We start from the raw sequence: 20,958 nt of genomic DNA on the forward strand, positions 1-20,958 counted from the left end.
AAGAAAGAAAGAAAGAAAGAAAGAAAGAAAGAAAGAAAGAAAGAAAAGAAGGAAGGAAGGAAGGGAGAGAGGGAGGGAAGGAGGAAAGAAGGAAGGAAGGAATAAAATAGAGGAAGGATCCATCACAGTTGGGGAAATCAGGGAAGGCTTCGTGGAGGAGGTGGTACTTGCTCTGACCTTAGAAAGAAAGCAAGGATTCTGAGCATCAAAGTGAGGAGAGAGCATTCCATGAATGGGAGACAGAATGCAAAGACAGGGAGGCAGGAGATGGAGATTGTGCTTTGGGGAACAGCTAGTGGTCCAGTTTTCTAAAATGTAGTTTATGAAGGGAAGTGGGATGAAATGAGGTCTTAAGAGCCTAGATCTAAAGCTGAAAGGGATCTTGGAGGCTCCTCATTTTACAGATGAGGAAACAGAGGCCTAGAGCAGTTAAGTGACTTACCCAAAGTCCCATAGACTAGGATTTGAACCCAGCTCCTTTAAGCCCAGAGCTATTCTTCTCCTATGAGCTTAGGCCCTGGTGGAATTGTCCAGAACCTTAAATGTCAAGTTAAAGACTTTGGATTATAATAATTTTTATATAGCACCTACCATGTACCGGGCACTATGCTAAACACCTTACAGATACTATCTCAGATCCAACTGGGGAATGGCTGAATGAGTTGTGGCATGTGGTTGGGATGGAGTACTATTATGCTATAGAAAATGACAAGGGGTGGGGTGTCAGAGAAACATGGCAAGACCTATATGGACTGATGCAAAGTGAAGAGAGAAGAGCCAGGAGGTCACTGTGCATGGTAACAGCAACGTTGTAATGATGATTACCTGTGAAAGACTTGGCTACTCTGATCAATACAATAATCCAAGACAATTCCGAAGGACCCATGATGAAAAAATGCTATCTACCTCCAGAGAACTGATGAACTCTGCAAAGTGAAGTATAATTTTCTCACTTTATTTTTCTTGCTTAAAAAAAATATAGCTAATACGGAAATATATTTTGTGTGATTTCACATATGGAATTGATATCATCTCACTTTCACAGTGGGTGTAGGAAGGAGTAGGAGAGAGGGAGAGAATTTAGAACTTAAAATTTTAAAAGAAAAGAACGTTGAAATAAACACATAATAAATTTTTAAAATTATACATTATCTCATTTGATCCTCACAACAACCCAGAATGTAGGTGCTACTATTATCCTATAGAAAACTGAGGCAAACAGGTTAAGTGACTTGCCCAGGGTCGCTCAGTTAGTATCTGAGGTCAAATTTGACCTCAGGTCTTCCTAGCTCTGTGCTGAGAGTTCTATCTTATTGTGTCACCTAAGAGCTGGTAGGTAATGAAGTTTTGGGCCATGAAGCCATATATAGAGGCCCTTGAGTGTCAAAGAAAAAATTAGGCTCATGTCTGCTAGAAATAATTTTATTGAATTTATTGCATTAATTACCATTAATCTATAACCAAATCAACTAGCTTGGAAAGAAAGAGATGTCTAAACCGGCACAGTTCCCCCTCCTCCCCTGCCTTGCCCTCTTACATGCCTTCTCTGTCCTAAGAGAATATGGGGTAACATAGGGATCCTCCACAAGACCAAAAAAGGCTAAAATACAGATTTGGATGAATATTTCAGGATAGTCACTGCTCAACTCCTTTCTGAACCACAACCCTGAAGGATTGTTGAGTTCCTAACTTTGAGCAATAATCTAATCTTGAAAAGGAAAGCAGATATTACCTGGTGCTGATGACGTTAGGGCTTGAGGTGGCAATGATCTCATTAGACAAAGGTCAACTTAGATTCTCTGCACCATTTCAAAGGAAGGCCATGGTTTCTGTTCTCCCCACTTTCCTAAAGGGATAAGTCTGGAGAGGATTGTAAATTGGAGAAATATTATTCCTTAAGTTTCTAGAAAAACCAAGAAGGAGGTTTTTAAATATACTTCTATACAGGTGAAGCTGAACTATTAACTTTTGAGTGTAACTCCTCAACCAGTCTTGAACCCACCTAAATGTACTATCATTTGGTTACATCTCTCCATCTTGCACAGGTAGGAGGTGCAGGGGATAGAGTGCCAGGCCTGGAGTCAGGCTGACTCATCTCCCTGAGTTCAAATCTGACCTCAGATACTTACTAGTTGGGTGATCCTGGGCAAGTCACTTAGTCTCAATTTTCTCATCTGTAAAACTAGCTGGAGAAGGAAATGGAAAACCACTTCATTATATACTTACTAGCTGTGTGACCCTGGGCAAGTCACTTAACCCTATTTGCCTCAATTTCCTCATCTGTCAAATGAGCTAGAGAAGGCAATGGAAAACCCCTCCAGTATCTTTGCCAAGAAAAACCCAAGTGAAGTCACAAAAAAATCATACACAACTGAAAAATGACTCAGCAACAATAACAACAACATATTTTGAAATGAAGGTGATGTAGAAATATATTTACCAATATTTTTTAATTTAAAAATGTATTTAAATTTAATTTAATCTTAATTTAATTTTTAAAAATCTTATATAAATTCTTATTGACTTCATTCCCCTGACCTAACAGTAACTCAGTGACAAAAAAGGAACCCAACTAGCTCGGCATGACTTGTTCTTGATTAAGATAGCTGCTTTCCTGGAAACCCAGCTTCAGTTTCTAGAAGTTCATTAACTTTTCTTGTAACAAAAAAATTGTTGGATGATTCCAGGAATTGAAGTCAAGTTTACTCGCTATAGTTTACAGAATTCTATTATCTTGGGAGGGAGAATCCACACAACATTAACCCCTTTTGGGTTTTATGATACATCGTTTCGAAAGATTATTTTTATCTTTTCCATTATTCTGCTGATGTCTTTGTACATGAGTCATTTCTTGATTACTGCTCTAACATTTGGACATTCCCTTATAACAAAGGAAAACCATCAAGGAAGGAAACCTCTCAAAAACATTCTATAGGTGCCAGTTTTTTCTTGTTTATGAAATTAAATTTTATTTATTCATTTTTACTTTTTCTGCCAGTTGTTTTTCAAATATTATCTCATTTAATCCCAAGAGGAAGGTGCTATTATTCCCATTTTACAGATGAGGAAACTGGATAGAATAGGGTAAGTTACTTGGCCAGGGTCATACAGCTAGTCAGTGTCTGTGGTGGGATTTGAATTCAGGTCTTCCTGACTCTGGGGGTAGCTAGGTGGCACAGTGAGCCTGGAATTTTTGTTATTTTTCAATAATTTTCAGGGGCACGTAGGTGGCGCAGTGAGTAAAGTGCCCGCCCCAGGAGTCAGGAGGACCTGAGTTCGGTTCCGGCCTCAGACACTTAACACACACACACAAAAACTAGCCATGTAACCTTGGGCAAGTTACTCAACCCCAATTGCCCTCCAAAAGGCAAAAAAAAAAAATTCAGTCATGTCTGACTACTTTTAATTTTTTTGTGCCAATTTTTTTTCAAATAGTATCTCATTTGATCCTGACACAAAGATGTTATCATTATTCCCACTTTACAGATGAGAAAACTGAATGGACACAGAGCCCAGCCCTCTATCCACCGCCCTACTTGCCTCCCAAATTTACTTCCATCCCTAACCTCACATCTCCCAATGCTTATCAGACATCTCTACCTCTTGAAGCCCAGTAGACTTCTCAAACTCAGTATGACTCAAACTGAATTCATTGTCTTTTCATTCCAAAGCCTGATAGAACACCCCATCCTCCCAGTCCCTCAGGCTTACAGCCTGGGTGTCATCCTCAATGCCTCATTATCTCTCTCCCCTCCCTCTCCCCCCATCCGATCTGTTGCCAAGGTCTGTCCATTGCAATAGTCAAGGATTGAAGAGATAAAGGTCAGAATGGTGGCTGTGTTAGAGGAAAGAAGGGGGAATATTCAAGATATGTTGCAATGTTTATTTTCAGGAACTAAACCCACAATATCTCTGTTTATGCCTGTATGGTTATCTGAGAAGGAAGTATCAAATGAGAGGTTTTTCTTTTCAGGATGGGGGAAAGGTGTGCATGCTTGTAGGCAGTAGGGAAGCAGCCAGTAGACAAAAAAAGATTGAAAATAAGTGAGAGTGGAGATAATAAAGGGACATTCTGCTGGAGGAGATGGGATGAATCTAGGTTTTATCATTTCAAAAGTTCTTTTTAAAAGAATGTGCACTTATTGGTGGAGTTGTAAACTGATCAAACCATTTTGGAGAGCAATTTGGAACTATGCCCAAAGGACTATAAAACTGTGCATACCCTTTCAGCCAGTAATATCACTTCTAGGTCTGTATACCAAAGAAATCGTTAAAATGGGAAAAGGACCCACATGTACAAAAATATTTATAGCAGCTCTTTTTGTGGTGGCCAAGAATTAGAAATTGAGGGGATGCCCATCAATTGGGGAATGGCTTTACGAGTTGTGGCATATGAATGTAATGAAATACTCTTGTGCTATAAGAAATGATGAGCAGTCAGATTCCAGAAAAACCTGGAAAGACTTACATGAACTGATGATGAGTAAGGTGAGCAGAACCAGGAGAACTTTGTACACAGTTACAGCAACATTGTGTGATGACTAACTTTGATAGGCTTAGCTCTTCTCAGCAATGCAATGATCTAAAACAACTTCAAAAGACTCATGATGGAAAATGCCATCTACATCCAGAGAAAGACCTATGGAGTCTGAATGCAGATGGAAGCACATTATCTGCTCTCTTTTTTTATTTTTTTGTTTCTTTTTCCTCGTGGTTCCTCCCATTGGTTCTAATTCTTCTTTACAACATGACTAATAAGAAAAAATGCTTAATATGAATGTATTTGTAGAGAGTACACACTGTCTTGAGAGGGGAGAGGGAAAGAAGGGGAGAGAAAATTTAGACCTCAAAATCTTATGGAAGTGAATGTTGAAAACTAAAAATAAATAAATAAAATTTCTTTAAAAAGAATATGCACTCATGCCAAATGTCATTGTTCGTGATGACATATATTTTATGCCTTTTTTGTACAATACATTCCAGAAATGGGTTTTTATTTTGACACATTTTTCTTTCAATTTTATTTCATTTTCAGTTTTAGATTTTCTTTATACCTAGCCACTGAGAAGGTAAGAAATAAAACATCTATTCCAACTATGAAGTCATGCAAAATAAATTTCTATATTACTCATGTGAAAGAAAGAAAGAAAGAAGGAAAGAAAGAAAGAAAGAAAGAAAGAAAGAAAGAAAGAAAGAAGGAAGGAAGGAAGGAAGGAAGGAAGGAAGGAAGGAAGGAAGGAAGGAAGGAAGGAAGGAAGGAAGGAAGGAAGGAAGGAAGGAATGTGTTTCAGTCTCTACTTTGAATCTATCAGCTTTCTGTCTGGAGGTGGATAGACTGTTTTATAATGAGACCTTTGGTATTGTGGTTAGTCACTGTGTTTATAAGAGTTACTAAGGTCTTTCACAGTTGGTTATCATTACAATATTGTTGCTACTGTATAGAATGTTCTCCTGGTTTTGCTCACTTCACTTTCCATTAATTCATATATGTCTTTCCAGATTTTTCTGAAACCATCTCCTATATCATTTCTTATAGCACAATAGTATTCCATCACATTTATGCACCATAACTGGTTCAACCATTCCCCAATTAATGGACATCCCTTCATTTTCCAATTCTTTGCCCCCCGCCACATACACAGTGTTCCTATAAATATTTTTGCACATATAGATCCTTTCCCATTTTTTTTTTTTGCCTTTTGGAGGGCAATTGGGGTTAAGTAACTTGCCCAAGGTTACACGGCTAGTTTTTTTGTGTGGGTATTAAGTGTCTGAGGCCGGAAACGAACTCGGGCTCTCCTGACTCCAGGGCCAGCACTTTACTCACCGTACCACCTAGCTGCCCCTTCCCATTTTCTTTGATCTCTCTAGAAAACAAACCTAGTAGGGGGATCCAAATCAGATAACTTTTTTAGGCATAGTTCTGTATTGCTTTCTAGGATGGTTATACCAATTCACAACTATACCAGCAGTGCATTAATGTACCTATTTTCCCACATCTTTTCTAGCATATGTCATTTTGCTTTTCTGCCATTTTAGCCAATCTGATTGGTGTGAAGTAGCCCTCCAAGTTCATTTAATTCTCATTTCTCTAATTATTAGTGATTTGGAGAATTTTTCTATATGACTATTGATACCTTTGATTTCTTCCTCTACAAACAGCCTGTTCGTATCCTTTGATCATCTATTAATTGAGGAACAGAGTTTAGTCTTATTAATTTGGCTCAGTTTCCTATATATTTGAGAAATGAGACATTTATCAGATCAACTTGCTGCAAAGACTCCCCCCTCCCCAGTTTCCTGCTTTTCTTCTAATTTTAGCTGCATTGGTTTTGTGAAAAAAACTTTTTAAATTTGATATAATCAAAATTTAACTACACATTTGAAATTTAAAATATATTTTATGAATGTATATTGCATTTTGCACAGTAGTAACAAAGTTAATCTGTGTCCCCTTCAGGCCTTTTTCTTGTGCTTGTTTTCTTCTGTGTATTTGGGTGGGGAGGACTTTTTAAAAATAAACTTTATTGGTATCTGTTGTTTTTGGATCACCTATATTTCCTAATGCACCCCTTTTCCCCTCCCAGAGAGCCATCCTTTATTAACAAAGAACAAAAAAGAGGGGGGAAAAGTAGTTGGGCAAAACTAGCCTGCACTTAAAAACTTCTTAGTGTTGCACACTGTAGCAGCAAGCACCCCAAGCGTCCTCAGGGTTTGCTGCCAGCACAGGTTCTTGGATCTGCTTTGTTAAAGGAAAGCAACTCAAAATGGGTTAACAAGCTTACTTTAATCAGTCAGACATATATCGTTTACCTTGTTCAGGGGAAAAGGTCAGCACCCTGAACTTCAAAGTACACAGACAGAATTATCAAGACAGAAACAGATCAAGTAGACAGCTTTCCAAACTGTCCAACCATTACATCCATACCAAATCAACATCTGGGTTTTTCAAAGTGTGTGTGTGTGTGGGGGGGGTGGCTCAGGACAACGGTTTCCCAGAATCCATATCAAATCACAGAACACTTCTCAAAGTGAGCCCCCAAAACAAAGCTACACATCAGGGCTTATATAGCCTTCTCCTGGCTCAGAGAATATAACAACCTTTTGGACCCACTGGCCAATCAAAAAGTATCTACTGAAAAACAAGCCTCCCACCCCAGGCTTCAGGTGCACTTTAGCCTAGGGGCAGGGAAGATCTTCCAAATTTGCATTCCCATTACACACACCTATTGCTTTCCACTTTTACAAAGCAGGGGGAGAGGTATCTTCTTCCCCTCTTCTCTCCTGTGAGGCTAAGTTTGGTCATTATAATTTTACACCATTCAGTTTCTTTTTTTTATTTGTATTTTTTAAAAAATCTCTTAATAGAGCACAAGTCCTGGAGTCAGAAGGACCTGTGTTCAAATCTGGCTTCAAACACTTAACACTTACTAGCCATGTGACCTTGGGCAAGTCATTTAACCCCAACTTCCCTGCCCTTCCCCCCTGCAAAAAAAAAATCTCCTGGATTTGTTTCCAGTGAGCCATCCCTCATCAAAACTTTTATTTTTAAGAAGAGGAAAAATACCGCAGCAAAACTGATTAGCTCATTGAAAAAGAAATCTGATGTTTTCTTTTCTTTTTTCTTAATTATTTATTTATTTTTTAGTTTCCAACATTCTTTTCCACAAGATTTTGAGTTACAAATTTTCTTCCCGTCTCTCTGCTACTCCCTACTCCAAGATAGTAAGCCTGCTGAATACCCCTTCCTCCCATCTGTTCTCTCTTACGTTCTCCCCCATCCTTTACTTTCTTATAGGGCAAGGTGGATTTCTATACCCCATTGTTTATTATATCTTATTTCCTGGTTGCATATAAAAAATTTTTTTAACATTTGTTTTTAAAATTTTGATTTCCAGATTCTTTCTCTTCTTACCTCCTCCACCCCTACTGGAAAGACAAGCAATTTAATATAGGTGGTACATGTATAGTTAGGCAAAACATTTCCATAGTAGTTATATTGTGAAAGGTTAACTATATTTCCCTCCATCTTATCCCATCCCCCATTTATTCTATTTTATTCTTTGACCCTATCCCTTTTCAAAAGTATTTGCTTCCAACTACCCTCTCCCCCAATTTGCCCTCCCTTCTATCATCCCCTCTTTTTTTTTCATTTTTCAAATGCTTTATTAACTTATGATTTACATCATTAGTTTCCACCAGATTTTGAGTTACAAATTTTCTCTCCATTTTTCCCCTACCCACCAACCCAAAATAGCAATCCCACAGGATATCCCCTCCTCCAATCTGTCCTCTCCCATATCTTCTCCCATACCCTCTTCGACTTTTCCAGTAGTGTATGGTGGATCCCTATGCCCCAGTGCCTGTATATCTTCTTTCCCAATTACATGTAAAATAGTATTAATAATAGTGTGTATATATATGTATATATATACACTATATATTTTAAACATTTGATTTTAAAACTTTGAATTCCAGATTCATTCCCTTCCTCCCTTGTCACCCACCCTTACTGGGAAGATAAGCAGTTGAGTATAGGTTGTACATGTGTAGCTAATGCAAAACATTAACATAGTAGATATATTGTAAAAGACTATTTTTCCCTTCCTCCTATCCCATCACCCACTTGTTCTATTCTCTACTTTGATCCTGTCCCTTTTCAAAAGTGAGTGCTTCCAACTTCCCTCTCCCCAAGCCTGCCCTCCCTTCCATCATCCCCCCTCTCATCCCTTTCCCCCCTACTCTCCTGTAGGGTGAGATACGCTATTTAGTATGTATGTCATTCCCTCCCTGAGCCAAATTTAATGAGAATAAGGTTGATCCATTCCCTTCTGCCTTCCTAGTCTTCCCCTCCATTGTAACCATCTTCCCTTTCCTCTTCTATATGAGATAGTTTACCCCATTCTGTCTCTCTCCATCTCCTCTCATTATATTCCTCTCTCACCTCTTAATTTCACCTTTTAAGTATCATCCCTTCCTATTAAATTGGTCCTGTGCCCTCTATCTATGTATACCTGTAAACATATATACACATTCACATATGTATTCATATGCCCATATACCCTCTGATATAAACATATATATATTTCTGTTCCCTTCAACTATTTTCATACTGAGAAAAGTTTCATCAGTTACAATTATCATTTTTCCATGTAGGAATATTAATAGTTCAACTTTGATAAGTTCCTTATGATTTCTTTTCCCTGTTTATCTTCTCAAGCTTCTCTTGCTTCTTGTATCTTAATGTCAAATTTTCTGTTCAACTCTGGTTTTTTCATTAAGAATGCTTGAAAGTCCTCTATTCCACTGAATGACCATATCTTCCCCTGAAACATGATACTCAGTTTTGTTGGGTAGGTGATTCTTGGTTTTAATCCCAGCTCCTCTGCCCTCCGGAATATCCTATTCCAGGACCTTTCACTCCTCAGTGTAGAAGCTGCCAGATCCTGGGTTATCCTGATTGTGTTTCCACAATATTCAAACTATTTCTTCCTGGCTGCTCATAATATTCTCTCCTTGATCTGGGAATTCCAGAACCTGGCTATAATATTCCTAGATGTTTTCTTTCTGGGATCTTTTTTAGGAGGTGATTGGTGGATTCTTTCAACCTCTATTTTGCCCTCTGGTTCTAAAACATCAGGGCAATTTTCTTTGAGAATTTCTTGGAGGATGATTTCTAGGTTCTTTCTTTGATCATGGCTTTCAGGTAGTCCAATAATTTTTAAATTATCTCTCCTGGATCTATTTTCCAGTCAGTGGTTTTTCCCATGAGATATTTCACATTGCCTTCTATTCTTTCATTTGTTTGGATCTGTTTAACATCATCTTGATTTCTCATAAAGTCACTAGCTTCCCTTTGCTCCATTCTAAATCTGAGAGAATGATTCTCCTCATTTAGCTTTTGAGATTCTTTTTCCATCTGGCAAATTCGGCTTTTCAAGGCATTCTTCTCCTCATTGCTTTTTTGAGCCTCTTTTGTCAATTCAGTTAGTCTATTTTTTAAGGTGGTATTTTCCTCAGTCAGGCTGTTGATTCTCATTTCATAATTTTCTTGTATTGTTCTCATTTCTCTTCCCAATTTTTCCTCCATTTCTCTTATCTGCTTCTTAAGGTCCTCTATGGCCTGTAACAGCTTGCATTTTCCTTTGAAGCTTTTGGTGCAGGAGCTCTGACTTCACTGTCTTCCTCCTATTCCATGCTTTGCTCCTTTCTGTACCCAAAATAGGGGTCTAATGTTGGAATCTTCTGTGCTTTGCTTCCTTCGCCTGGTCATGTCGCCCCTCAGTCACTTGACCCTTGGGCTTTTTGCCACAGTAGGACTCTGCCACCAGACAGGGGACCTTTCATCCCAAACTCTGGGGTTTTCTCAGCTGCTGGAGGTATTAGATGGGTGCCCTCTCTGAGGACTCCACACGCTCTGGCAAGTTGGTCATGCACCCCAGGACCTCCACCCTAGACTGCAATCCAGATCCAAGCAGGTTAAAGCAAGAGCGATTACGCCTCATACTGGTCACTTGGTCCCCCTACACTCTGCAGGCCAGGAGCTAAAGCTGCCACATGGCGCTGGCTGGCTGTGCCGGGCATCTCAACGGCTTCTTGCCCTGGGGGCAAAAGCCATGCGCTCCCACTTACTGGGTCCCAAAGTCCAGACTGCACTGACCTCTCACTTTGTCCTTCATATCTATGTGTTGATAATTCTGGATTGCCACAGCTGCTGCTGATCTGGAGTCCCTCCAGGGGTGGCTGGTCAGGCCCACCCTGAGGCTAAAACCTCAGGGCATGGGGCTAGGCTCAGCTCCCAGAATGATGCACTGGCCAATTTCTGCTGGCCTGCCTGGCTGTCCTCAGTGGGAGGTTAGCTTCTCTGTGTCACTTTGTGGGTTCTACAGCTTCAAAATTTGTTCAGAGTCCCCTTTTTACATTGATTGGGGAAGGTGGAAGCCGGAGCCGCTTGAAGGTCATGTTTCTACTCCCTATCTGGGGTTTTCTTGGCAGAGATACTCAAGTAGTTTGCCATTCCTTTTTCAGCTCATTTGATAGATGAGGAAACTGAGGCAAACAGGGTTGAGTGACTCACCCAGGGTCACACAGCTAGTAAATGTCTGAGTCTGAACTTGAACTCAGATCTTCCTGACTCCAGGACCAGTGATGTGTCCACTGTACCACCTAACTTCCCCAGTTATTCTGTAACTTTGTCCAACTGTGCTGAAGTTGGTTTTTCTGGAGACACCCTTTCCTGTTGCCTACAGGCTTCTGACTGGTGTTTTCTGTTTAAGAAATCACTCCCTGGGGACAGCCAGGTAGCACAGCGAGTAAGAGCACCGGCCCCAGAGTCGGGATGACCTGGGATCAAATCCAGGCTCAGACATTTAGCACTCACCCAGAAATAACTGGCTGTGTAACCTTGAGCAAGTTACTTAACCCCAATTGCTTAAAAAAACAGTGTTGCTGTTACTGTATACAGCATTCTCTTGATTCTGCTCATTTCACTCTTCATTATTTCATGCAAGTCTATTCGTGTTTTTTCTAAAATCAACAACCTCATCATTTCTTCCAGCACAGTAATATCCCACCACAATCATATACCACAACTTGTTCGATCATTCCTCACTGATGGGCATCCTGCAGTTTCCAGTCCCCTGCCACCACAGAGAGAGCTGCTATAAATATTGTATTTATATAAATAACCTCATCCTTTTTGATTTGATGATGATGATTCCTCTCTCCCTCATCCTTCCTCCTGGAGAACTTTTCCTCTCTTGTTTTTCTTTAACTTACTTTCTCTAGGTTCCTCCCATACTTGCTTGGCATCTTCTCAGTGGTTGTTTGTTTGTTTTTGCTGGATCATTATCCATATCACACCTCTTATATGTGTTTTTGACCTTGGACAAATCAATTAACCTTTGCCTGCCTCAGTTTCCTTATCTGTAAAAATGGAAATAAAAATAGCACCTACCTCTCAGGGTTGTTGTGAAGATTAAATGAAATTGTATTTGTCAAGTGCTTTGCAAACCTTAAGGGGCTGTATAAATGCTAGCTATGTTTTTTCCCTTCTCCCTCTATACTTTCACACTTTGACCTCATCAGGTCCCGTGGATTTAATTATCAACTCCCAAGATGACTTCTAGGTCTATATATGCACCCCTAAACTCTCTCCTGAATCACATCATCCATCTGCCCACTAGGCACTTCAAAATGGATGATCAATAGGTATCTTGAATCCAACATATCCAAACAGAAGTCATTATCTTTCCCTCCAAAGTCTCCCTTCTTCTGGTCTTCACTATTTGTTGAGGTTCCTAACATCCTTCTAGTCACTCAGGTTTGCGAACTCAGTGTCATCCTTAACTCTTTACTCTCACTCAATCCCGTGCAAGCATATTTAATACCTGTCCCCTTCTCTATAGTCATATGGCCACAATTCATGTGTAGTCCCCTTCCTCTTCAATCCATCTGCCACACAGGTATCAAAGTTATTTTCCTAAAGTATAAGTCTTACTACAACATTCCCTTACTCAGTAAATTCTAGTGGCTCCCTATGATGTCTAGGATCAAATGTAAACTCTGGCATTCAAAACCCTTCACACCTGATTCCTAAGTACTTTTCTAGTTTTATTATATGTAACTCTCCTTCACACACTCTACAATTCAGTACAAATGGTCTTCTTAATTTTCTTCACACATGATATCTGATCTCCTTTGTCCTCAGACTGTCTCCTCCATACCTAGGATGCCCACCCTCCTCATCTCTGGATCTCAAAGCTCCACTTATGTGCCATCTGCTACATAAAGCCTTTCCAGATTCCCCAGCTACTGGTATCTCTACCCTCCCCAGTTATTGTAGGATCATAAATTTCAGGGTGGAAGGGACCTTAAAGATCAAGTCCCATCCCGTCACTTAATTTTTTTGTTAAAAGAATGTCTTTTATTATCACCATAATTTTCCCTAGCATCCCTCTCTTTCCCCCTTCCAAAGAGTCATTCCATATATTAAATGTTTCTGTTATTCATTTGTGTCTGACACTTTGTGACCCTGTTTGAGGTTTTCTCGGCAAAGATACTAGAGTGGTTTGCTCTTTCCTTCTCCAACTCTCTTTACAATAAGGAAACTGAGTCAAGCAGTGTTAAGTGGTTTGCCCAGAGTCATGCAGTTAATAAGTGTCTGAGGCCAGATTTGGATTCAGGTCTTCCTGACTCAAAGCTTGGCATTCTATCCATTGTACCACCTAGCTACTCTCATATATTAAATAGTATTTTTTAATTTAAAAAAAAGAGAGGAAAGCAATTACCATAACCAATCAATACAACAAAAAAAATCTGAAAATATTTGCAATGTACAACATATGGCACTACCATCTCTGTGAAAGGTTGGGATGGGGATATCTTCTCCTATATCTTTCTTTGAACCAAGTTTGTTATTTACAACTTTGCAACATTCGCTTTTGATTTTTTTTTTTTTTAGTGGTTGTTCTTTCCATTTATGTTGTTGCGATCTGTAGAATATATAGACTTACATTTTGCCTTTGGTAAGAAAAAAAAAATGTTCACTATTAGCCACGTTATCTTTTGAAAGAGATTGTTCCCTGTGAAGACTTATATGAACAGATGTAAAGTGAAGTGAGCAGAACCAGGAGAACATTGTACACAGCAACAGTAATACTCTATGTTGATCAGCTGTGAATTACTTAGCTATTCTCAGCCGTACGATGATTCAAGATGATTCCAAAGGACTCATGATGAGAAATGCTATCTGCCTCCAGAGAAAGAACTGATGGAGTCTGAATATAGAACAGAGCAAACTACTTTTCACTTTCTGTACCTTTTCTCATTGTTTCCTCCCCCCTCCCCTTTCCTGGTCTGGGTCTTCTTTCACACTAATATGGTAATCTTTTTCATGATTGAGCATGTATAATTGATAATATGTAAAATGGGATAATAATGGCACCCACCTCCAGGGTTGTTGTGAGGATGAAGGAGATAATAGTTTTAAGGTGCTTAGCACATAGTAGGTGCTATGTAAATGCTTATTACTTTCCCTAACTATGAATTTGTTTTCTTGTATTCCCAGAAATTCCTACACCTTCTTGGTGTCACTTACCAGAACAGAGAAACCTTTGATTTTGATTTTGTATAACCTGAACCCTTCCTATCTTTCAGTTAGTTTATTTTAGTTCTGTTTACATCATATTCTCATTCATGTTTCCAGGATCCAGTGACACCAGCCTCTTTGCTATTCCATTAACAAGACACTGCATCTTTGAGCTCCCTGCCTTTTCTCTGGCTCTCTCCCATGCACGGAATACCCTTCAAGTCCCTGTTAAAATCCCAGCTTCTACAGGAAGCCTTACCCAATCTCCCTTAATCACTATTAAATTAGCCTGTCCTGAATTTATTTGTGAATAGTTCTTTGCTGTCAGCATCCCCCATTAGACCATGAGCTCCTTGAGGGCAGGAGCCGACTTTTGTCTATCTTTTCCCAGCACTTAGATTTTAATAAATAGTAGATACTCAGACTGTAAGCTCCTATAGAGCAGGGGCTGACTTTTGCTTCTTTTTTCATTTATTGACTTTTGAATGAGGGGCCATTGACTATTAGCCAAACAACTGAAAAGAAACCCTATGGGAAAATCAAAGTGAGTTTCTATTCAGATATGACTCTGTGTGCATCTCCCTTGCAGTAAAAAAAAAAATCTGTTGACTAGCGACTGTTTCTGAGTTTTTCTTTCTGGTGGCACAACAGTCCCCAGAACCTAGGTAGCGTGATGCCTGGCAAATAGCAACCTTTCAGTCCATGCTTGCTTGCTGATTGACTGATTGACTGATTGATGGACACTGGGATCCCTGAGGGCGGACACTGTCATCATTCACTCCTGTATCCCCAGCACTGTGCACCAGGACTTTGCATAAAGTCTGAGCTGAATCTCGGGCCATTGTGTTTCTCGGTCCATTGGAATTTCTGTTGATGTGACTCGCTCCAGAAGCAACAACCTTGACATTGTTTCCTATGTCAATGATTTTGCAGACAAAATGTCAAACAAACAAATCTAAAGAAATTCCTGGTACCATCACTTTTGGAAACATGACCCTTCCCACTCCCTCCTCAGGCACTTTCCCACACATGGGAGGGCCCGAGAAACCACAGACTGCCATGTTCCCTCCGTGTTCCCTCATCAATCACTCCAGAGGCAGACCGGTGCCTTTTTCTTATTGTTAGTGACTGAAATTTCATCTGTGGCTCCCTCCCAAGGTAAAGGAAACCTTTTGAAATATCTTGAGCTTTTTTTTTTTTAACAGCTTTATCCTCTCACAATGCACACAGGTCTCTGAGCAGCATCTCATTGGACCTGTTAGAGGCTCTGAGGATGTTTGTTTAGTATCTTCTGTCATCGGGCCCTCAAGATGGAGGGAAGGATGGGGAGGGTGCACTTCCTACCCCCACCCAGGGACCTGGGGTGAATCTCCCTCAGGGGACAGTGCTCCACATGGCCACCGCCTGTCTCCTGTCCAGATTCCTGGCCCCTAGAAAGGGAATCCTTTTATCTCACTGATATCATCCACAGGACCATGGAATGGGACCCTGGCTCTCTAGACCTCACTGTGGCGCTGGGCCTCCTTCTCCCTGGGACCCCTGCTCCCCAGACAGCAGCTTAGGAGTAAAACAACAGCCATTAGATCCTGTTCCTGCAATGTTTCATGCTTCAAAACCTGCTTGCGAGGTGGGCAGGGCAAGGGTGTATCCTCTGGAGGCTTATTGAGGTGATCTAGTAGAAAGGAGGGCATTCTGTGCGGGAGGGACAGCCTGTGAAGGGGCATGGGGACAGGAGACACAAAGAGGCCACTTTTTAGTATCTCTGGGAAGAGAGCTAGCTTGCCGGAGGTCCCAGAGCTGGTCAGGAAGCACAGTGATGTGCATACAAAAGGGCCCTAAAGGTTGAGTTGCCCTTTCCCTGGTTTATCCTCTAAAGGCCCCCTAAAATAGAGGTGCCCTAAGGGTTGAGTTGTTCATTTCCTGGCGTCTTAAAGTCTCTCCTTATCTTGAAATACCACAAAACCTCCCTTTACACTAAAATTCCTTGTCTCCTTCCATCCACTCATAAGAATTCCCTTGTCTCCCTTATCTTGTGTCATTCATTGTCCTTATCCGGTGTCCTTTTCTTGCAAGACCTATCTTGTCCCTAAATCTCCAACCCCCTTTAGAAACCTTAAAACTTACATCACCATCCTATAGGCAGGATAGTTTTCTGGCTATATCAGTCTGGTCCTTGTCCTATATCATTGCCTTTGTTTAGCTCCTTGCTAAGTCTGGGGCCCTCATGCTTTTGCATTAATAAAGCTAAAGAGAAGGTCTGATTGAATTCTTTCAAAAATCTGAACCCGCTCTCCCAACTCTGAAGCCCGACCATAGGACTGAAGTCCAAGCTTCCTGACCCCTAGTCCAAGGCTCTGGTCACCCCACCCTCACCCACCTCCCTCCCCAAGGTTCCTGTTAAATAAAAGGGGAGGCTTCCATAAACCTACCCAGTAATCAGCTTTGCAAGATCTTGGAGGCACCTTAGAGATCACTTATAATCCAATTCTTAAAGAACAAATTGCCTCTAAAACATATTGGACATATTATTGTCATCTGTCCATTGGCCACTTAAGAGAAGTGTGTTGATGGGGAACTCACTGCCTCTCAAGGCAGCCTACTTTGAAACAGCTTGGTTACTAAGTAAGCTCAAAGATCTGCCCTCATGACTGGAAAGGTGTGTAGGGAATTAAGCGGGGCTAGAAGATATTAGGTGTTGTATTTAAGGCAAGCATGACTTTGGGGAAATTATCTGGGTACATGAGGTTAGCTCAAGTGAGGGGGGCTGATGACCTAGACCTGTGTGGACACAGTTGGAGTGTTCCAAAAGCAGACCCAGACTCTGTAGTTCAGTAATTCTGTGAATTGTTTTAATCTCCTCAAATATTGGCAAAGCCACTGGGAAAGTGGGCTTGAGAGTGGCAGTGCCCTGGAGGAAGGGATGTGGGATAGAATAGGGCCAGGGACTACACAAACAAGGTCCCCCCTTCCCTCCTTCTAGGTCCAGTAGACAGTAAAGAGTCTCCCCAAGAAGGAAACATGTGAGCTCCCCACTTCTGGCCTGTCCTGAGCTGCCATTGCTCATATCGGCTTCCTGTGTTCCTTTTCTCCATCTTGAGAGTTAGGGACAATCAGCCTTGCCCTTCAGCAAGAGGAAAGAAAGAGAGGGAAGCCTTTCTCTTAAGATTTTTGGACTTAAGAGCTAGAAAATAACTTTGAGTCAACTAGACCAATGGAGAAATTCAGCTTAAGAGAAGGAGAAAAGATTTATCCAATATTCCATAGTAAATCTGTAGTAAATTCAGGATTTGAACCCAGGCCCTACAGTTCCTAAATGGAAGACTTTTCTCCAATGTCCCCTGTACTGCCACTAGCTGCTACCCTCTGCGCCCAGCCCATAAAGCATCAAGCCGGGGGCCCAAGGCACAGAAGGAGGGCCGGTCCTGGGGGTTGTAGGCCCAGCAATTCCTCATGATCTCTCGAACCTGCAGGGGTAGGAGAAGAGAGTGAGCTTAGTCTTAGAGACAGACCTAACTAAGAGGGGACTCATCCCTCATTCCCAGGTCCTCCCTAGGCTTTCCCTCTGGGATGAGTCTCACCTCACCAGTGAGAGAACACCTGAGCTGGTCTTCACCCTTTCTCAGCTGTCCTCCAGCACAGGCCCCTGTTGGGGGAGAGGGGGATATTGGCTTACCTCTCCTGGGCAGCCAGGAGGAGTGGGCAGCCTCTTGCCCTCTGTGAGTAGCTCCAAGAGGTGGCACAGGATGGGCATGGAGCGATCACAAGCCATCATTCGGAAAAACTCCTAGTGGGGTGAGGGAAGGAGACACTTACTGGGAGAGACAACAGATGGGCCTGGGGAAAGGGTAACATCCATCAAGGGGAGGCCCAAGGGGGAGAGAGGAAGGTCTCACACATGGTGAGAACCTGTCAGTTCATATAGGGATCTCAGCAAGGGTCAGAGGAGGCCCAGGTAGGCCCTGAGGTGGGGTGAAAGAATGAATGAACAGAAGGGCAGGAGTCTCTTAGTCTAAAGGACAGAAGAGCCTAGTTCCACTCCCCCATGCTGGGATCTATCCCACTGGATAAGCTTCTAGCTGGAGATAAGCCAAGATCCCTCATCTGGTGTCCCTTCGGGCACTGGGGCATATAACTGGACAAAACCCCCTCTTTGCCTTACAACAGAAGCTGCTCTAGGATTGTGGGGTAAGGAGCCAGGGAGCAGGGCCCAGGCAGTGGTAAGACCCTTGGGTGGAGGTGGGGGGGTTCCCACAGACTTTGCTTTAGAAGTCAGGGAAAACCATTTGAGTGAGGTTGGCCAAGAAGGAAGCTTTCCTACCCCTCGCCTTTCACCACAGAGTGACACGGTGGCATTTATCATGTAAGATCCAGCTCCAAAGCCATTTCTTTCAAGTCTTCTCTAATCCCCAGACACACCACATTCCTAGCCCTCACTCCTACCCCTGCTATGTGCTAATATTCACTTTTGGATCAGAATGATTGTTGGTCTAGTCACATGGCCAAGAAATCTGGGATGGGAAGGCAGGGACAGGATCTTATTTAGATTGATTTATTTAAATTTAGATTTTGAGTTGAAAGAAATCTTGGAGACTCCTGTAGGGCAGGGACTTTTAACCTGGAGCCCATGAACTTTTTTTTTTTTAAGCAATTGGGGTTAAGTAACTTGCTCAAGGTTACATGGCCAGTTATTTCTGGGTGTGGTGCTAAGTATCTGAGCCCAGATTCGATCCCCCAGGTCATCCCGATTCTGGGGCCAGTGCTCTTACTCACTGAGCCACCTGGCCTCCCCTACCCATGAACTTGTTTTTAAAGCCTTTTGATAACTATTTCTTTTTAAGGTGGGGAGGGGTCTAGGGCTCCCAGTCTCCCAGGTTCTGCAAGCCCAGGGGCCACTCACAGTCCTGCTTCAACAGCCTCAGCCTCCCTCCCAGGATTATAGACATGCCATGCATGCACCACCTCATTCACTATTTCAAAATGACTGGTTTTCCTTGTAATCATACACACTTAATTTTATGTTGGTTTTTTTTTTTTTTATAAAGCAATTGGGGTTAAGTAACTTGCTCAAGGTTACAAGGCCAGTTATTTCTGGCTGTGGTGCTGAGTATCTGAGCCCAGATTTGATCCAGGTCATCCCGACACTGGAGCTGGTGCTCTTACTCGCTGAGCCACCTGGCCTCCCCTAAGCAATTGGGGTTAAGTAACTTGCTCAAGGTTACATGGCCAGGTGTTTCTGGGTGGGTGCTAAGTGTCTGAGCCCGGGATTCGATCTCCAGGTCTTCTCAACACTGGAGCTGGTGCTCTTACTCGCTGTGCTACCTGGCCGCCCCAATTTTATGTTTTTAAAAACATTCTGAGAAAGAGACTTTAGGTTTCACTACACTGTCAGTGGAGTCCATAGAACCAAAAAAAAATTTTTTTAAGAACCCCTGATTTTATGCAACTTTCATTATACATATGGGGAAACTGAGTTACTGAAAGTAAATCAGTCAAGGTCACATAGATTGTCTGTGGTGGAGACAGGACTTTCTAGAGAACCCAAGGTTTCTAACTCCAAAAATAGGGCCTTTTTCAAACATACTGCCCGTATTTATTTGTCTACCACTCTCCCCTAGTGCCTACCATTGGTCATTGCACTAAATAAACAGTTACTGAATAAGTAGATAAGCCTTGATTTCATTCATGAGTGTCAGGGTGAGAGGATGCATCAGAGAAAGATTGGTCCCAAGCCAAGATCAAGGGATGATCTTAATGAACAGCTCGGTGCCCCATTAATATCATGCAATGTCAAGAGAAGGACAGGAAATCCCCCAAGGGGAGGCAAGACCCGCTGACAAGAGATGAACAAGGCAAGGTCTGAGGTGCATCTAGGCAAAGGATGTCCAATGAGATTATGGATACAGCAGAATCCGGGGGCCTAGGAAAGAACTGGAGGTTCTTTGGAGGCAAGAGCCTGGAACTGGAGGTCGGGAGATTTGGGCTTAAGTTCTGGGTCTGCTCCTGATTGACTGTGTGACCAGAAGGCAGTTGAGGAAAGAAGTATCTATCCTGGGGCAGGGGGTACTCACGCATACATTGAGCACAAGTCCCCATCCTTTCATGTATAAAGGATACTTCAAATACATGTATATGTATATATGTATGTAAATATACCTATACATATATGTACACATATATGCACATATACATACACATACATATCTAGAGAGATATAGATAAAGATATATAATGCCCACCCATGGCCTGGAAGAGATTTTTTCTTAGGGTGGGAGGGTCCATGAACTTGGATGGGGGGAAAAGGGCATCTTTATTTTCACTAAGCTCTAACTGAACATTAGAATTTCCTTTAATTATTTAACAACATGATTCTGAGAAGAGGTCCATATGTGTCACTGCCAAAGAGGTCCCAATCACAAAAAGAGAATGCTTCAAGTGGAGTGAATGTAGCCTGGGGGTGGAGATGGGGTGGGGTGGAGTGGAGGGAGATACAACAGCTTCATTTTACAGATACAGAAACCGAGTCCCATATAGGTTATGTGAATTGCCCAAAGCTGTATAGCAGAGACAACATTCAAATCCTGTGCCTTTTTCACTATGCCACATTCTCGCATTTTATAGATGGGAAAACTGAGTCATAGGGAGGAATGGACTGTCTAGACCCATGGAAAACTAGATTTTCGAGGAAATACATATACGTATGCATATATGTGTCCACATGTGTATCTACATATGTGTGTATATATACACACATTTTAAAAATCAGACCTGTGATTTCTTTGGTGTAGAGAACTTCTGATGAGTTCCCCCAATAGGCAGATCAGCAACTGTTCTGTGACTCCGAACATTAGAGAGTTTCTTGGGGCACTTGA

General features: G+C 41.6%; 2 protein-coding genes across 2 annotated transcripts in view; one reads left to right on the plus strand and one right to left on the minus strand.

Moving 5' to 3' along the window:
- RPL18A (ribosomal protein L18a) overlaps positions 1 to 20,958 on the plus strand; it is a 95,510-nt gene that overhangs the window by 15,826 nt on the left and 58,726 nt on the right. The gene's annotated exons all lie outside the window — the stretch shown is intronic.
- The window catches only part of JAK3 (Janus kinase 3), a 38,324-nt gene continuing 34,297 nt past the window's right edge, over positions 16,932 to 20,958 (minus strand). The window contains exons 23-24 of the mRNA XM_069104888.1: positions 17,763 to 17,873; positions 16,932 to 17,553 (exon numbers count right to left, since the gene is read on the minus strand). Of these exons, the coding sequence (XP_068960989.1) occupies positions 17,446 to 17,553; positions 17,763 to 17,873 (219 nt within the window). The 3' untranslated portion in view covers positions 16,932 to 17,445. The remainder of the gene's footprint in view (positions 17,554 to 17,762; positions 17,874 to 20,958) is intronic.

Source organism: Petaurus breviceps, unplaced genomic scaffold (genome assembly GCF_028583685.1).
Source record: "Petaurus breviceps papuanus isolate PSGF00001 unplaced genomic scaffold, PetGlider_PUasm1.0 103, whole genome shotgun sequence".
NCBI lineage: Eukaryota > Metazoa > Chordata > Mammalia > Diprotodontia > Petauridae > Petaurus > Petaurus breviceps.